At 38.8% G+C, this 15,970-nt stretch overlaps 1 protein-coding gene across 2 annotated transcripts in view; it reads left to right on the top strand.

Annotated features, from left to right (window-relative positions):
* Positions 1 to 15,970, top strand: part of LOC122720791 (rho GTPase-activating protein 7) — a 330,364-nt gene that overhangs the window by 114,070 nt on the left and 200,324 nt on the right. The window contains exons 3-7 of one of the 2 annotated variants that reach the window (XM_043947768.1): positions 4,851 to 6,467; positions 7,091 to 7,265; positions 7,926 to 8,165; positions 9,040 to 9,279; positions 9,767 to 9,960. In XM_043947768.1, coding sequence (XP_043803703.1) covers positions 4,851 to 6,467; positions 7,091 to 7,265; positions 7,926 to 8,165; positions 9,040 to 9,279; positions 9,767 to 9,960 — 2,466 coding nt within the window. The remainder of the gene's footprint in view (positions 1 to 4,850; positions 6,468 to 7,090; positions 7,266 to 7,925; positions 8,166 to 9,039; positions 9,280 to 9,766; positions 9,961 to 15,970) is intronic. The other variant, XM_043947769.1, reaches the window with a different exon arrangement.

Raw genomic sequence — 15,970 nt, 5'->3', positions numbered from 1 at the left:
TACTACACGGTGATGTACGAGCGGAATCTACGAGGTCGCCAATAGCGATCAGGACAATGGGGTGTTTAAAATTTTATCGTTCGACCAACGTGCACCGTTATGAATCACGTGCAATCGTGATTTAATAACTGGACAAGACTCGTTTTGCCAATTATTTCACACCTTTCCTCCATTCTTCTTTATTAACGCAAATCTTCTTCCGTAGATTTTCATGGATTTTCTTCTCGCGTGCATTTATGTATATACTGGCAAAAGAGAGCCTGCATCGATCATTCACGAGTTTTGAAAATTTGACAAAAGTATCTTGGAAAGAACGAACGAAGAGGAAACACGAGATTTGAAAGCATGAGATAGAAGAATCACGTTCAGAGAGAGGAAAGGTTTAACACTTTCGAACGGTTGAAACGCTTTTACAATGTTTATAATTGGTTTTAATTTCGTTTGTATATTACCTCTCTGGTTACCACTTTCCCTCCCTTGATAGAGAAGAGACTTTCCTTTTCGCTTCTCACATTTGTTGTTAACGGGGAACGGGTTGAATTTATTTTCCATTGTTCGAACGGATGGAAAGGGATCTCTTCGAGCCGCTCTGTGGCATTTCGTCTAAAATTTATGCGCTTTAATGCCGAGCCTTCGAACGAAAACGTCTTCAATCATTCGGATAGGCTTCGCTTCATTTGAAGTTGAAAATTATTGGTTATTTGAGCAACGTATAATCCTGATATCTTGCGTAATCGTAAAACGTAGCGATATTTATTAGAGATGGAGGGGGAAAAAAATTAATCCTCGTAATTTGTAACCGGATTTCCATTATTATGTATCCAAAAAGGAATATCGAAAATTATCTTTCAAACGTCGAATAGAGCAGAATTTAATACGCGAGTTGAGTCGAAATAAATATTTGAAGCATCGAGATAGATAAAAATTTCGCCTAACCCAATTCGATCGATCGATCGATCGATCGAGAGAGAGAGAAGACAATTAAAGGAAAGTCGGTCGCTTAAACGAATCCATTCCGCTGACACGGAAGTGTTTGTGAATCGTCCTGATTGGGATTGCATTTAATCTCAACCGAGACGCAACGCCTACAATCGGCATCGCGATTCCATTCCAATATTCTCCGTCCATAACGCGCCGCCCGGTGCATTTATCAAACTGATATTTATGTGAAAGCTCGGCTCGCGTGCTTTAAAGCGAGCTGTTTTCTTCCGTGCCCGAGATTGGACGGATAACGAACTGATTAAAGAAACATCCGTGGAATTTTCTTTTGCGCAACGTGATTACGGAACAATAGGGTTACGAGGAATCGTAATAATTTGTTCGATCAGAAATTGTCGAATCTTTTTTTTTTAACACGATGCCTCGTCAATTCTTCTTCCGAAAAACACACGCGATCGATGAGTAACATACGAAGAGGGAATTCATGCATAATAAGGGGAATTTACGAATCGTGTGTAACAACAATCAAGAAATAATTGCTACGGGATGTTGGAAGCTTCGAAACAGTGTTTTTGCAAGTCAATCAGGAACATAACTCAATTTGATTTACAACTAATGTTCTATGAATTATTGGTAAATGTGATAAAAGTTTCTAAAAAGGCCTATCAAATTTAACAATGCATTTTAATTAACCACCGGCCAATGAACATCTCTCGTTCCATCGCGATGAAGTCTCGGTATTCGATCCCATCGCAATAAAACCCTAGTTACTTGTCTGGCTGCGGTTTCGCGTTATTATAACCAGCCTGGCGATTAATCATCGGGCACGAGCTTCCCATTGTCCTGACACGGGTGTTGCATTGTGCGCCTGAAGCCAGCATATGACTTAACGTGGGATATAACGGAGAATATAACTATCACGGCGTTGTCCATCGGATTCTTATCGGTGACTAATCTGTACGTATCCGATGTATCTATCTTTCTACCGTTTAAACCGATCGCGCCACACCGCTAATTCTAACCCCCTAGATGGAATCGCTGACTGCAACCGTTTAATTCCCGCTTGTTGACGATCGAACCTCCGAGATTGCGACGGAACGTGGTTAAAATTCGACGGATTTTATTGCAAAAGTTATTAAACGATCAATTTGCGATTTTTCCATCGCTGGATCTTCAGCGAATTTTCAATCGAAATAAGAAATAAGTTGTTTTATAGTTGTTGGCGATTAAAAATATCTTTGAACAGGAGAAATTGTCGAAAAGTATATTAAAGTTGGAGAAACTTTGAGCGTCTGTAACTTTGAGGATAGTGACTTTCGCTCAACGAATGAACGATCGTTAGAAACGTTGAACTTTTCTCTTTAAAGGAATTTTTTGTTAAAAAAAAAGGGTAATTTTTAATTATCATTATTATTCTTTTGCTCTCGCTTACATTTCAAACATAGTATTTCCAGGATTGAAGATGAATCGAAAAGGAGACTTCAATTTTTCCGAGTATATTTCAATAATTTTAATATATTTTTTAAACTTTTATTATTTGCTCCATGAAATGATGGATCGATCGAACATTATTTGCAATTAAGTATATCCTCGCCAATAGAATAAGATATTTGAATCAGCTTAGGATGTTAATTAAATTCCGTCGATCGAATGGATCCCAATTTGAAACGAACGAAATTTACTTACTATCACGACCGAGATCCATCGATCCCCGCCTCGAATCGCAATCGATATCGATATCGTCCCCGCGATCGCGTATCCGACCGTGATCTGTCGATCGTAAGCTCGTTGCAAATTGAATTTGCAATTGGTATTAAGGATAAGACCAATTTCGTCCCGCGGGAGGAAATGCAATTAAAAAGAAGCGTTCCGAACGAAATAAATACGGGGGATCCTTTGTGCGGATGGAAAAAGAACTCGCGTGTCGGGGCAATTTTTCAGTTTGATAGATCCTCCTCCGGCTCGTTAAAAAAAGGATCTCTCTTTAAAAGGAACGCGTGCACGAATATTATATTCGCCCGTTTGATTAATGATAGACGCGCTGGTATCAACGTGCTGGTATCTTAGCCACGGGATCACCTAGCCGCGACTAAGTTTAATCAAGCTTTTCATTACGCGCGCCATAGCGAGCGTCCGTTTGATAGATGGCGTCCGAAGACATCGAAGGTGATATGCGATCCCTCGATGCGATCCATGAATCGATTCGGTCGAATCGATCCTTACGTATCCGTATTAAGTGCGAATTCGAATTGGATGGAATAATTGAAAATTTTACGCGATCGAATGGAAAACTAGTTAGTTGTAGGGAATAAAATTGATTGCGTTTAATGATTGATGAATTTGGAGACAAAGGAAGATTTATTTATTTATTTTTTTTTTTTTCTTCCATTTTTATCTCTCGCTTCGTTGGAATATCACGTTGCTCTTTAACGGTGTTCGAAAGTTTTTGATGGATGGAAGTTTAGCCTCATTCCCATTGGGAGAAAATTAAAGAGTTTTGACAAAGTGTGGAGAACAGCGGAGAAAGTTCTATTAAAATGTTCAATTATTAGGAGAATATAACTTTCGCGCCAGAATTTTAAGCAATTCTTGATGATACGACTCTTGATAATGTTATTTCGAATCCAAACATCGAAACTTTTTGATCGCGATACAAGTATCCTTTACAGGAGGACGTCGTATTGAAATCACGATAACACCAATTTCACCTTGAATTTCATGTTTCCACGTGTTGGAGGCGCGATAAAGACATCTCGTTACAACGTTGGCCAGACACTAAATCATCATCGATCGGACAAGTTCTCCTCCGCGCTTTATTATCTCTTACACAATCTTTTTAACGATTCCAATTCTCTTCTATTATGTCGAGAGCCAAATACTTGGGGGAGCGGACCAACTGGAACAGTAGAAAACTCGACAACAAGTGTCGTACGAACCGAACAGGTTTCTAAACCTGTAGGTGATCGAGGTTAATTGACCCTTGTCCACCGGGTGAAGATCGGCCCATAAATTAGAGGCATCGCTTTTTCTCCACGGCCAAGTCGTAAGCCAAGTCGTGCCGGGACTGTTTGATTTTTCGTTTCGAGATGGAGCGTTAGGAACAACGACCACGCGTATCGTCTCTGTCAGAGTCGTAACCAGTTCGTTATGGACCATTTTATACGATTTCGACACGCCATCCACTCGTTCCAGTTCCATTTCTCGCGTCAAGATCGATCGCCAGTCGACCAGTGAAAAGTAAGATTCCTCCCCACGAATATTACTTAAATATTTCCTCGATGTTTGCTCGCGCAATCTGGTATTCCATTGTGACTTCGTTCCTGAACTGACATTTCAGTTTTAACGCGGCGGTGTCGTTACGATTCGTCAGATGGCCTGGGACGGTTGCGGTAATATAACTCGCGCGAGACGAGCTTTGGGATGAATCGTAATGCCAATGTCGATCCCATCCATCGACTCTTGCTCCGTAGCATTACACGTTTCCCCTTCGTTTAAATATCGCGATTGATCCCGCGGTTCCAGCGATTTAATTTTCTCTCCGCGATAGAAAGTTTAAAAAGAAACATTATTATTTCTTCTGCGCGGTAACATCTCTCATTATTTTCTTACGTCTTTATTCCAATATTGTTGATTATCGACGTCAATAAATATATATAAATATAAATAATTATTATAAAATTTAAAATTGTTGAAATAAAAATGTTTCTTTTTAAACTACATAAATATTTAAAATATAGATTTAATTAAATCTTTATATATAAAAGTTATTTTAAATGATTCATAAACTCTAACTCGTTTTTAACAACGACAACGATAACTCGGACAATAGAAACATCAAATGAAACGTAAAAATTCGCCTTTGTTCCTCTCTAAATCTCTCGTTAACCGTTTTTTTTTTTGCGGGCCAACAGGAAGAGATCGGTGAAATCATCGAGTCGGCGCCGTCCACTCCCCTGATCATTACAGACGAGCCAAAGTATCATCCCGCGCAGCCGGCCCCGCCGGTGGAGCCGGCCCGATACGAGCCCTGCCCCGTCAAATCATCGGCCGCGAGAAGCTCGAGACGGCAGAACTCCTCCGGGTGCAGGGGCTGCAACGCCGTGGAGGACATCGGCGATTGGTCGAACAACATCCTGGCCGAGTTCAACACGATAATCGCGAACGAGATCGACGAGCTGACCAGGGAGCTCGAGCGGAAGAGGAGCAAGGAGGAGGCGAGGATCGTGCGTTACAAGGAGCTGTTGAACGAGTTCGGGATATCGGACAGCAGCGAGAGCTCGATCGGGAGCTCGTGCGAGGCGGCGGCCGGTTTCTATCATCGGTCGTCGTCGGCCAGCAACGAGGTCCGCGATCGGCGAAACGGGAAGTTGTTCAACGACGAGGCGACGACGGGCTTCCTGTTGAGCCTGGGCTACGACGAGCCGCCGCTCGATCGCCTCGCCTCCGCGAGAAACGATCGGAGAAAGAGCGGCAGCCTGCCCGAGGATCTGCAACGGTTGATAGGGGAACGCGCGAGGTATTACCCCTCCCCTGGCCCGAATCTCGACGACGGCCGCGATCCCTCGGGGACGGCGTTCGTGGAGGATCATCGTCGCGGCGGGATCGATCTGAATACCTCTAGTCTACCTTCGAAACTGGACCGTGGACACGCGAGCGGCGGGGAAACGGAGGAAGTCGGTCCGCGCGCCAAGTACCTTGGAAACGATCAACCAAAGAAACACGATCTAGTAGAGATAAGTTGGAGGGGCGGCGAGGATGAGGGGAAGAGGGGAAGCAGCACCTGTCCTCGGCTCGGGCCCATCCCGGTTCGGCCGTGCATCGAGACGGACGAGTCGTGCGCGAAATTACCGCCGAGGCAACGCGACCCCCACAGGAAGACTAGCCTGCCTGTGAATTTGACGGGTCAGAAGAGGAGAAGGACGCCGAGGTTGGCGAGAATTCGACGGAACGAGGAGCAGAGCGCGATGGATCCGGATTACGAGGCGGAGGAGGACGACAAGGTGGCGGCGCAAGTGGTTGGCGGGAGGCCAACGTTGGACGGTAACGGGCCTAAATCGGCCCCCGTCACGCCAACGGAGGAGAAGAAGTCTCCGTTTTCGAAGATCCTGTGGAAGAAGCACGCGCCCGTCTTCCACGAGAGCACGGACGACGTTGTCCTCGTCAGGGTGTCCTCTTTGCCGGATCAGGATTTCCTTCATCTCGACGGAAACGAGGCGTTGCGGGCGAAGAACGGTTGCGCGAAGGAGGGCCTGTCGAAGAAGAGGGCCGTGTCGCCTCTCACCTTGCGCTCGGATATATCCGCGAAACGGTTGTCCGAGTCCGACAAGGACGTGAGGCAGGTCAGTCCCGTGGATTTGAAGAAGTTCTCGCTCTCGAGATCGAGGGGCAACGACGTTGGAGTGAGTTGCGATCTTCCGGAAGACGACAACGTCGGATCCATCGGGAGCGTGGACAGCGGGAAGTTCGAACGGGTGGAGAACGTGGACGTGAAGAAGATACTGGACGAGCAAAATTCCAGATCCGGTTCGGTGAGTATTTGCGAGTCCTTTTTCTTTTCCCCCTTAACTTTGGATTTTTTTTCCGTATAAAATACTCTTAAATGTTACGTATCGAGATGCATTGATCGATAAATTAAGATTAATTTCAACGAGGTTAAAGGAATTTAATTGGAAATTTTAATAACTAATTGTACAGAGTAAATATTTATATTGGGATATCAATTACGTGTGTCGATAAATGATACGTGCAATAAAATAAAACGTGGAATTGTAAAGCGAAAAAGAAAATTCAAGGATTATTGAAATAACAACCATCTTCGTAGCTTTACGGAATAAATGGAACGAAATTTCTACGTGAATAGTTGTCAAAGGGTTAATTCGCATACACGAAAATAGAATTCCACGACAATCGTTAATTTAAACGTAATTTGTTTTCAATAATTTTAATCGGATAAACAGATTTCACGATAAAGGAAAATTATGAGAGATATATCTAAAAAAAAGCCAAAGCTCTTTCGAAGAAGTGTACTTCAAAGGGGTCGTGAATTAGATTTATTTCTCGAGAGAGCACATTCGATCGGAAAAAGTGGACTAGCGGGCAACAAGATCGAATCTGTTCCACGATATAATAACCAAGTGAAATATACTTTCAGCTACCGATTTCTCTTCAATCCCTGTTATCGAAGATCCGAAACGGGTCCGGCTCGTGCTGCCCGAACAGCCCGCCGATGGATTCTCTCACTTGCTCCGACATAGCGACGCAAACTTCCCCAGCTATTTCCAGAAGTTTCAGCTTCACGTGGGTCAGCGATTGCGACTCCCCGCGAGGTAAACTCTCTCATGCCTGTTCAAGCGTTCTTCCTCTTCCCCTATCGTTATTTGAACTCGAAGGTAACTCTGCCTTCGTATCGACTAATTGTCGATTTAATGAAACTCGACGATCGTAAGTTTTATCTCTCTTATTACGGGGAAAATTTTTCATGTAACGAAAATTAAATGATTCGTTATGATTTATATTTTATGAAATAGGAGCTAATGAGGGAATTTATGAAAGTTCATTTAATTAATAAGAACTAAAGTTTTTTAATATAGCAGAATTATAAGTAATGGGAAGAATGGAATAGAACTTTTCTTAGATAAAGTATTTTGTATTTTGAGGAAAATAATTAAGAATTTTATGTTCTTTTTTAATTATTAAATTTTATAATATCAACGATTGCATATTTAATTTTATATTTCAATAATTAATACATGTTTTGTTAATATATATGCTATATGAAAGAGTCAATTTCGAACAAAGTTTTGCTTTAATAATCGCTAAGAAAAGGTTATTCGTATTATTTATATTTTATATAGAGAATTTGGAAAAACAGATTTCTAAAAAAAAGATTCATTTTCATTCTTCATAAATCTACGAAGAATTTTCAAGCACAAAGCGAGATTGATACACGATTATTCTCGTCTAACGTTTAATATAAATGTTCACAGCGGAGTCGCAGATGGATTCGCAGTCGCTGCAGGACGAAAGCACGTTGGATCCTGCCTCGCCGCAAGACACCGTGGACGACGACAATAGGTCGTCCTCGTCGTCTCAAGATCTTCTTCAGAGCATGGACGAGATTTCCTCCGGAAGTATGTCGCCGGATACGACCGACAGAGCATCTCCTCTGGAGAGCGGTATCGGCACTGCCAGCCCTCCTAGAAGCACCGATCGACGGATAGTTAAGCGTAAGTCGATTAACATTGCTCGAATTACTTAGAGCCTTGAGTCTACCTCGAAGACATTTTTATTAACTCGCGTAACCGTGCAATTTGATATGTTCTCGTGGCGGGGGATGGTGAATTTCGGGAAACGATGCATCAATAGTTAATTGAAACATTCGTAGGAGTGTGTTCGTTCATTGCCTGAAATCATTCGAATTTCGTTCTCATTTCACATTCGCCAAATTAATCCTATCTATTTATAAATCTTTAATATAGTTAAATTAACAATAGATTTTTCCCTATGTTTTCAAGGTATTTTGGACCATTTTTCGTTTACCTCTATCACTTGAGTTAACCAAAATTAATTTTAATATTTAAATAGTAGTGCACTCGAATCCGTTTGGTTTAATAACTTTAGATTGGATGCTCAGTGCGAATTGTTATTTGTTTATGGCAGAATGCAATTCGATCAACATCGTAAATTAATAAACAATCGAAAAATCGAGAAATGTATAGTGTCGCAAATAACGATAAATATAAAATGAAGTATAATATTACATTTATCCTTTATATTATTATATTATTTATTATTTATTCAGACACTCCAAATATTGATTAATATTCAATTGCCCAACAAACGACCAAACAAGAAAAACAAAGGAATTTGTTAAAATTCTAAAAAAAATAACACAATGTATAACTCAATTTCCCAATAATTATTTAATCGTGCACAGAAAAAAAAAATAATCCAAACCTGAGATTCCAAGTGCAAAAAACCAAAAATTCCAATCCATCACGTTGCATTTCGATCCATTATCAATACTCGTCACATCCTTCGACTCACCACTCGAGCCATCATCATTGCCATCATCATCAAAGAGACGTATTCTCCTCGCAGCCCCGTCCTCAGCCAAGTGTCACCGGAAAGAGACATGGGAGAGGATCCGGCGACGTCCTTCCAAGTTGAACTCGCGGAGCGACAAACACTCGCAGGACGTGTGGATCAAACGCGAGAGCGTGCACACTCAGACGAAGGAGAACGAGGACCAATATTCCCAGGACGCGGTGGACAGCAGCAGCGGCCTCGACGACACCCTGCCGAGGATCAAGCCGCCTCGACCGACCAATCTGCCTCTGTGTGAGTTTCATTAACGTTGCACGCGTGGACAGTCGTGAGTGTTGCGAGGGAGACATGCAAATTGCACGGCTCGAAATGCCGATCGTTGTTTCCTTTTTCTTTTTTCTCTTTCTTTTTCTCTCTCTCTCTCTCTCTCTCTCTCTCGAGGGATACAATATTCAAACAACCACTTTTGTCTCGCTCACATTTGCGAAGCAATTAAATGTGACCCGTGGGGAGAAGAGAAAGCGGGAAAATATTTCGAGTTGGGAGAGAAGGTTTCCAAGATGATAATTGGCATTGCTCTCGAGAGGATGCAAATGGAAATATGTAGGAATGTGCGTTGTTGCGTGAAACGTGTAACGGAGGAGAGATGGGGGAGAAGGTTGTTCAATAAGTTCGTGAAAATATTTGATCCTCGATTGTGATCGTAAACTGTGAGGATTCATATCAAGGGGAGGAATGTTAATATTCGATTACGATTTGTTTAATTTAATCTCTGTGATAGGTCTGTCCACCACCGCGAGTAGCTCCCTAAGCTCTGGAGAATTATTGGAGACACCGCCGCGAGCACCCTCATCCCCATCCGCCGCCAGCCTCCAATTGAAACCGGAACCGCTAAGCGTGGAAATGGGTGGAAAGAGCAGCAGTGCACCCTTGTTGGAGAACAACGACACGGAGAAAACGAATGGGAAGGTGCCGGTAAGTACGCTATATCTCTATAAATATTCGTCTCCTAGTTATAAAAATCAAAATATCTCGGTTCTAGATGGTTGGTCATTAAAAAGAAAAAAAAAAAAAGAAAATTTGGAGACGAATTTATATACTATTTTTCATTTCGCAAACAAATATGTAAAATGAAAGTTGGAGCGTTCATTTTATTCATTTCTCGATTCTTTGTGCGTATAGATTATTTACAAATCTTTTTATGGATATTTGTTGTTTTACGATAATTTCCAGATCTTCAAAAATATTTCCATCTTGTTGTTCGTTTATTATTGAACAGGCATAAATCTTACTTTATCACGACCGAATCATCTGAATCCTATTAATCAAAAGTAGAAATCGACATTATTTTGTTCACTTTGAATATTAGCTATGGAGAAAAATAATCTTTACACTTTTCACCGAGGATAAATCATATGCTCGTTGAAAAATGAAAAATCTCGTTCATCTTCGAACCGTAACAAATGTCTCTCTCGCAATATTCCTCAGAATACAAATCCGAAAACCTTCCTCCCAAAATCTTCCTTCGATCCAATCAACCCGATCGATCATAAATAACCAACGACACAACATACTCGTCATACTCGATCGACAATTATTCATGATATCGTGGTAGATAGATCAGGTATGCTCGAGATATTTCTTTAAATATCGATAACAAGCGACGAGTCTACGAGGAAAAGTGGTATCCAAGTTCGGGATTCGAAGGCATCGTCCTAGCTTCAATAGAGGGCATTAATCACTTGGCAGCGAAGCGTGTACGGCATTTGGCATCGAGATTACCGAGCTGAGATACGTTGACTCGGGCTGTTGCTCCGTTCGGTGATCCCCGCTTATGGGCCACCATTAGTCTCTGCCCACGTGAACCGTGTATATACGTTGTTGCGTGGCATTGACCATCGGGCGTACACGGTATTTGTATTTCACCGCTGCTTGTAACACCGCGTGCGTGTGTGGGCCGGCTCAGGCCATCGTAAGATTGACACTTTGTTGGCACGATGAACCTTAATTTCCCTTTCATGACAGGTATCTACACCTGCTACGGGGCAACGCCGAGTCGCATATCTTGCAAATTAACCGATCCCAGTTGAATTCAATCGGTTGAGCGAGCCTTGCACTCTTGTTCGAGCTCGTTCATGCCTCGTTTTCCTATGTACGCGCCCAGTCGTTTTCCGTCGTTATGGCCAATTTCGACACGCGAAATACGGGATTTCGTTTCTCTCTCGTACGATTACTCGATAATTTCCATGGAAATTGGAGTGTATTACACGTTTGTTTTACATTCGTTTCTGTTTCTTCTTCTTACAAATTCGTCTTGACTTGTATTTGTAAGGAATTTTTCATTACTCAGCCACGAGTATTAGCATCTTCAGTTTTATTAATGTAAAGTGATTAACGATAATATAATTTATGCACAAGATTCATCTTGATCGTTGTAGAAAATATTTTGCATCAGCTATGAAATGTTCATATGAAATATCGATTTTCTTCAATTTTGTACAAATTGCACGAGATGTAAATATTCGTATTCATTTCAGAAATGTTTTAATCCAATGATTAAAAAAAAGTTCAAGAGCGTCAAAATCATCGTATAATGGGATACAGATGTACTTCGAAGATTCGAAGTAACGAAAGATGGCTATCCACGAGAAACCTCGTTCGAGGAAGTGGTTGTTGAGCCGGAAGTTAGGGAAATTACGATTACAAGTTTGGAACTGGAAGTTCCTCGCGGCTATTGAAACAAGCATCGAACAAGATTGGCGTTTGCGATCGGATGTTTATCGAGGACGATCGATGTTATCCACTCTTGTCGTAAAATTGGAACTTTGTTAAACAGGAAATTTTAAATTTCCTTTCGCAGCAGGTCCCCTTGTATTCGATATCTCGATAGTCAATCGGATTTTCTTTAATATTGTAACGTGTATGCACGCTTCGTACAATGATAGAACCATGGATAGTTTGAGGGGATGATGAGCTTAATTCTCCTCACGACGGGTATCTCCATTTACTTTACGGATCGTCGATGTATTTTGCGGATGAGTCGATGATTACAGATAAATTAAACGATAGTTCTCTTGTTTTTCTTTTCTTTTTAATTCGCTTTTTATCTTCGTTTTAATTTTTCTTCGTTTTAATTCTTCAAATCTTCAAAATTTATATGAAAATTTTTATGAATTTAGTTTTATTTTTTATTCTCAATCTATCATTTGATGACGTTGAAATGAAATGCGGGAGCTCTTTAAACAAGAGAATATTTCAAATTTCCGTTTGAAAATGAAAGAAAGAACGTAAAACGAATGGAGGATCGATAGTTGTTGGAACTGATCGCTAATTTTAGACTCTTCGTCGACCATTTTCACAGTTAATTAGTCGGTTGCAGTTTCTATAGTCTCTTTTTACACCTGGGATTAGTACTTTGTTCCTCATTGATCGTTTTTATTTCCCCTATCTGAAAAAAATAACCTTCTCACCTATCTCACCTCGCGTAATTAATTTTTGAAAATTCTTCGAGCACCATCATTATCGTACTACGAATATATTCATGCGTTTATGGAAAATTTTAACGGGCAAAAATATACAAAATAAAATTTTTATTACAATATTTAAACAGCAAATTTTTATATTTAAATTTCATCTCGTTAATAATATTCATAGATATACGAATTTGCATATTTATGCAATTACATTCATATATTAAAAATTACCATATATTGATTTTAAAGCCTGCTATTGATTCTTCAAAAACAAAATTTTCTATGATTTCAAAAAAATTCTAACGAATAATTCTAACGAAAAAAAAAAAAAAATTAACAGTAATCAGGTTAATAAGTACATTTTTTATTTTTAGAATTTAATTCCACGGATACTTCATAGGCGTTATATTTACACCAGATCTCTAAATCTCTTCCATGTTTATCATACCTGAAACTACTGCTCTACCTAGATATTTCATAATGTCACAATATTATCTCACGCTAGGAAACACTTAAAATCCATCTCATGGAGCAACAACAATAGTTCATCATTCCCGCACCTATGAACTATGTATTCTCCATCGCACGAAAGAAAACGGAAGGCGAACGATCCTCTGTGTCCTGAGGGATGCCATAAATTCTCATTCGTTGACGTTGTATGGGCAAATAGCGTGAGCCAGCTCTATATTTATCCGGAGAAGGACTCTCTTTGATATCGTGACGATCGCCTCGCATTGACACGAGTCACAAACTTCTTTACCTCCAACTTCTTTGAATATTTTCACGCCAAGTATTGAGTAATAGTCGCAATTTATAGGACAATTTCAAAGCGACTCGATAACGATTTTAACCTCGCCGTCGGTGGATGCCTGGTATATACGTAAATTGTTCAAGGTCAGCAGCGGTTCTTTGATGCTAAAAACGACCCTTCGCGCTCGAACCGATATTCTGTACTTACTTCGGCCATTTTTGCCACCGATTATGCCGGGGGAGAAAATAAATCATTCGAATTTTTGCAGCATCGAGTTGAATTTCGATGGTTCCTATAATTGGGCGGTAAAATTATTTGATTGATCGAATATTTTAGTTTGATTAGTAAGTTGTTATTATCAATGTATTTCTGTAAGAATTATTATTCGTACAATTTAATTTTCAATTTCGAAAAAATACTTTAATTCCATTATATCCATATTTTCAGTTGAAGATTATAAAAAATAAAAATATGTTCATTTGTATAGATTTTTAAATATATTGGTCGATGATTGGAATTAAAAAAAAAAAAAGAAAAGGAATGTAAAACAATTATACGTTAAATATTAACGAATTTTTCGATTGTCCATTAATTATTTTCAGTGAAAGATAAATATAATTTCAGTCGGCACACTTGAAAAAACATAAGCAAAGCTTTCAGCTCCAACTCCAAAATGAAAAGAAAAAATTATAATTTTTTCACTAAAAAACAAACTAAATATTCGAGTCAAATTGTTTATAACTCTTGTAGTTATAAGAGAATGATAGAGTATATTTGGAAAAGTAAGTGATTTGATTTTACTATCAATTTTATAATATTCAATTTTGTAATATTCAATTTTTTACAGACTATAATTACTACTGAAATAGAAATAAAAGAAGACAAATGGTTGTTTGAAATAATAACAATAATTCATAGCGAATACAGTTTACACGAACTCGTAATATTCTATTTATTCGTCCATATTTTTTTTTATCCTCGAATGAAACGATAAAAAATTGGGTACAAAGTGTGTAACCAACTGAGTGTTATTTACTCGCAATTTATTGATCTGCTTGCGGCTCACCATATTCAGTGTCTATAAATCACGAGCGTATCCCATTGTTACGTTATGGAATATCAACTGTTAATCGGTATGGACTGGCTTAAAAATGATATTTTAGTTGAAGTAATATTTTTGGTCCTTCGAAGAGCAACGTTATTTATAGTTCTAGTTCGTGTCACGGCTTTTTATAAATTTTTAGTTACATACGATGGTGAAATACGATATTATTATCTCGAAATCTCGATTGAAATTAATAAATTTATTCTATAAACGAATTCAGTTAATCATTCACTATTGATCGACACTCATAAAACATTCAAAATTACAGAATTCGAAGTCATTGTAAAATAAGAAATAGACGTCAATCAAATTTGGAGAATTCAATGAATTTATAAGATAAACCGTTGTGTCGATAATCATTATTCAATTTTTGATTTCTTGAATAATTTTTTTATATTAAATTTTCTATGCCTGGAATAAAACTCGAAGGAAATTTAAAAAAAAAAAAAAAAAGAGAAGATAACTAACTTTTAATTTCACGCCAAAGATATTCTTATATTAACATAGAAATTATGTTACTACAACAAATTAAGAATCAGAAAATGAAATATCCATCCTTTCCATCAATTGAATTCATCTCTAAAGTTTTCACGAAAGAAAAAGAGAAAAAGAAAGTAGAGTGGAAACTGCATAAGAAACACCAGAAAGAGATAGCAAAGGATAGATTTATCAATTGGTTTTCGGTACAATTCCATTGTTGAATCCGCGTTATCAATGAAATGTCGATACACGAGAATTTGCACACGAGTGAGCATCGCCTTGGTGAACACACATTTTCGCGAAGGATCTAGATGATAATAAGTGATCAAAGCTAATGGAGCAGTGAGCCATGTCGACATATTAATCGGTCGGTGTCTCTCGTGGCTTTAATAACTATCGTGTGTGGGTTGTATGCACGAAAGGACAGAAGAGAACGGAGAAAAAATCATTGCACCTGTGATGTGACCGACAAACCTTCAAAGAAATATTTTGAAAAGAGAGATTCAATGTATAACAGTGAACTCTATTATCTGCCTCACGATTTTAATTGAAAATTAATTTATTTGTTTTCTTATCGTTTAATAGTAAATGATTATAGAATAATAATACGATAACGTGAATATTACGGATGTGTCCCCATTTCAAATTCATCGATGATATTTTTATTCGATTGATATTATGACAATTGTGATAATATCGTTTATTGACACATTGAATTTACCGATATTTATTTTGTTGATATTCGTGTCATCGATGTTGACTTTACATTTATATTTTATCGTTATTCTTATTATTTCTTGCGCAAAGAAATTAATGCATCGATGAAAAATTATTCTTCATAATGGTATAAATGTAATAGGTGAATAAAAAAGGAATTAACGTCGATCAAATGGTGTCGATAAGAATATTTTAAATGGAATGATTATCCGAGATCATATATCAATTCGATGAAAAGAAAGAATGAGTTGTTTAATAATTTAATTTAGCTTCGCATCATCGTTTGGGATGGAACTTCGGAGAGAAATATTGGGAAAAAAGTCGATACGGATTTTACGATTCAATTGAAGATTGAAATCAAGAAACAAAGACAAATTTTTACGGATAATTTTTCTTGAATCGTATTATTTGCAATACATTAAAAAAAAAAAGAGAGAGAGAAAAGAAATTGTGTTGATA

The sequence above is a fragment of the Apis laboriosa genome, unplaced genomic scaffold (genome assembly GCF_014066325.1).
Source record: "Apis laboriosa isolate Shangri-la unplaced genomic scaffold, ASM1406632v1 scaffold1321_cov151, whole genome shotgun sequence".
Taxonomy (NCBI): domain Eukaryota; kingdom Metazoa; phylum Arthropoda; class Insecta; order Hymenoptera; family Apidae; genus Apis; species Apis laboriosa.
Note: the sequence above shows the minus strand (reverse complement) of the source record. Positions and strands in the feature narration are given on the sequence as shown.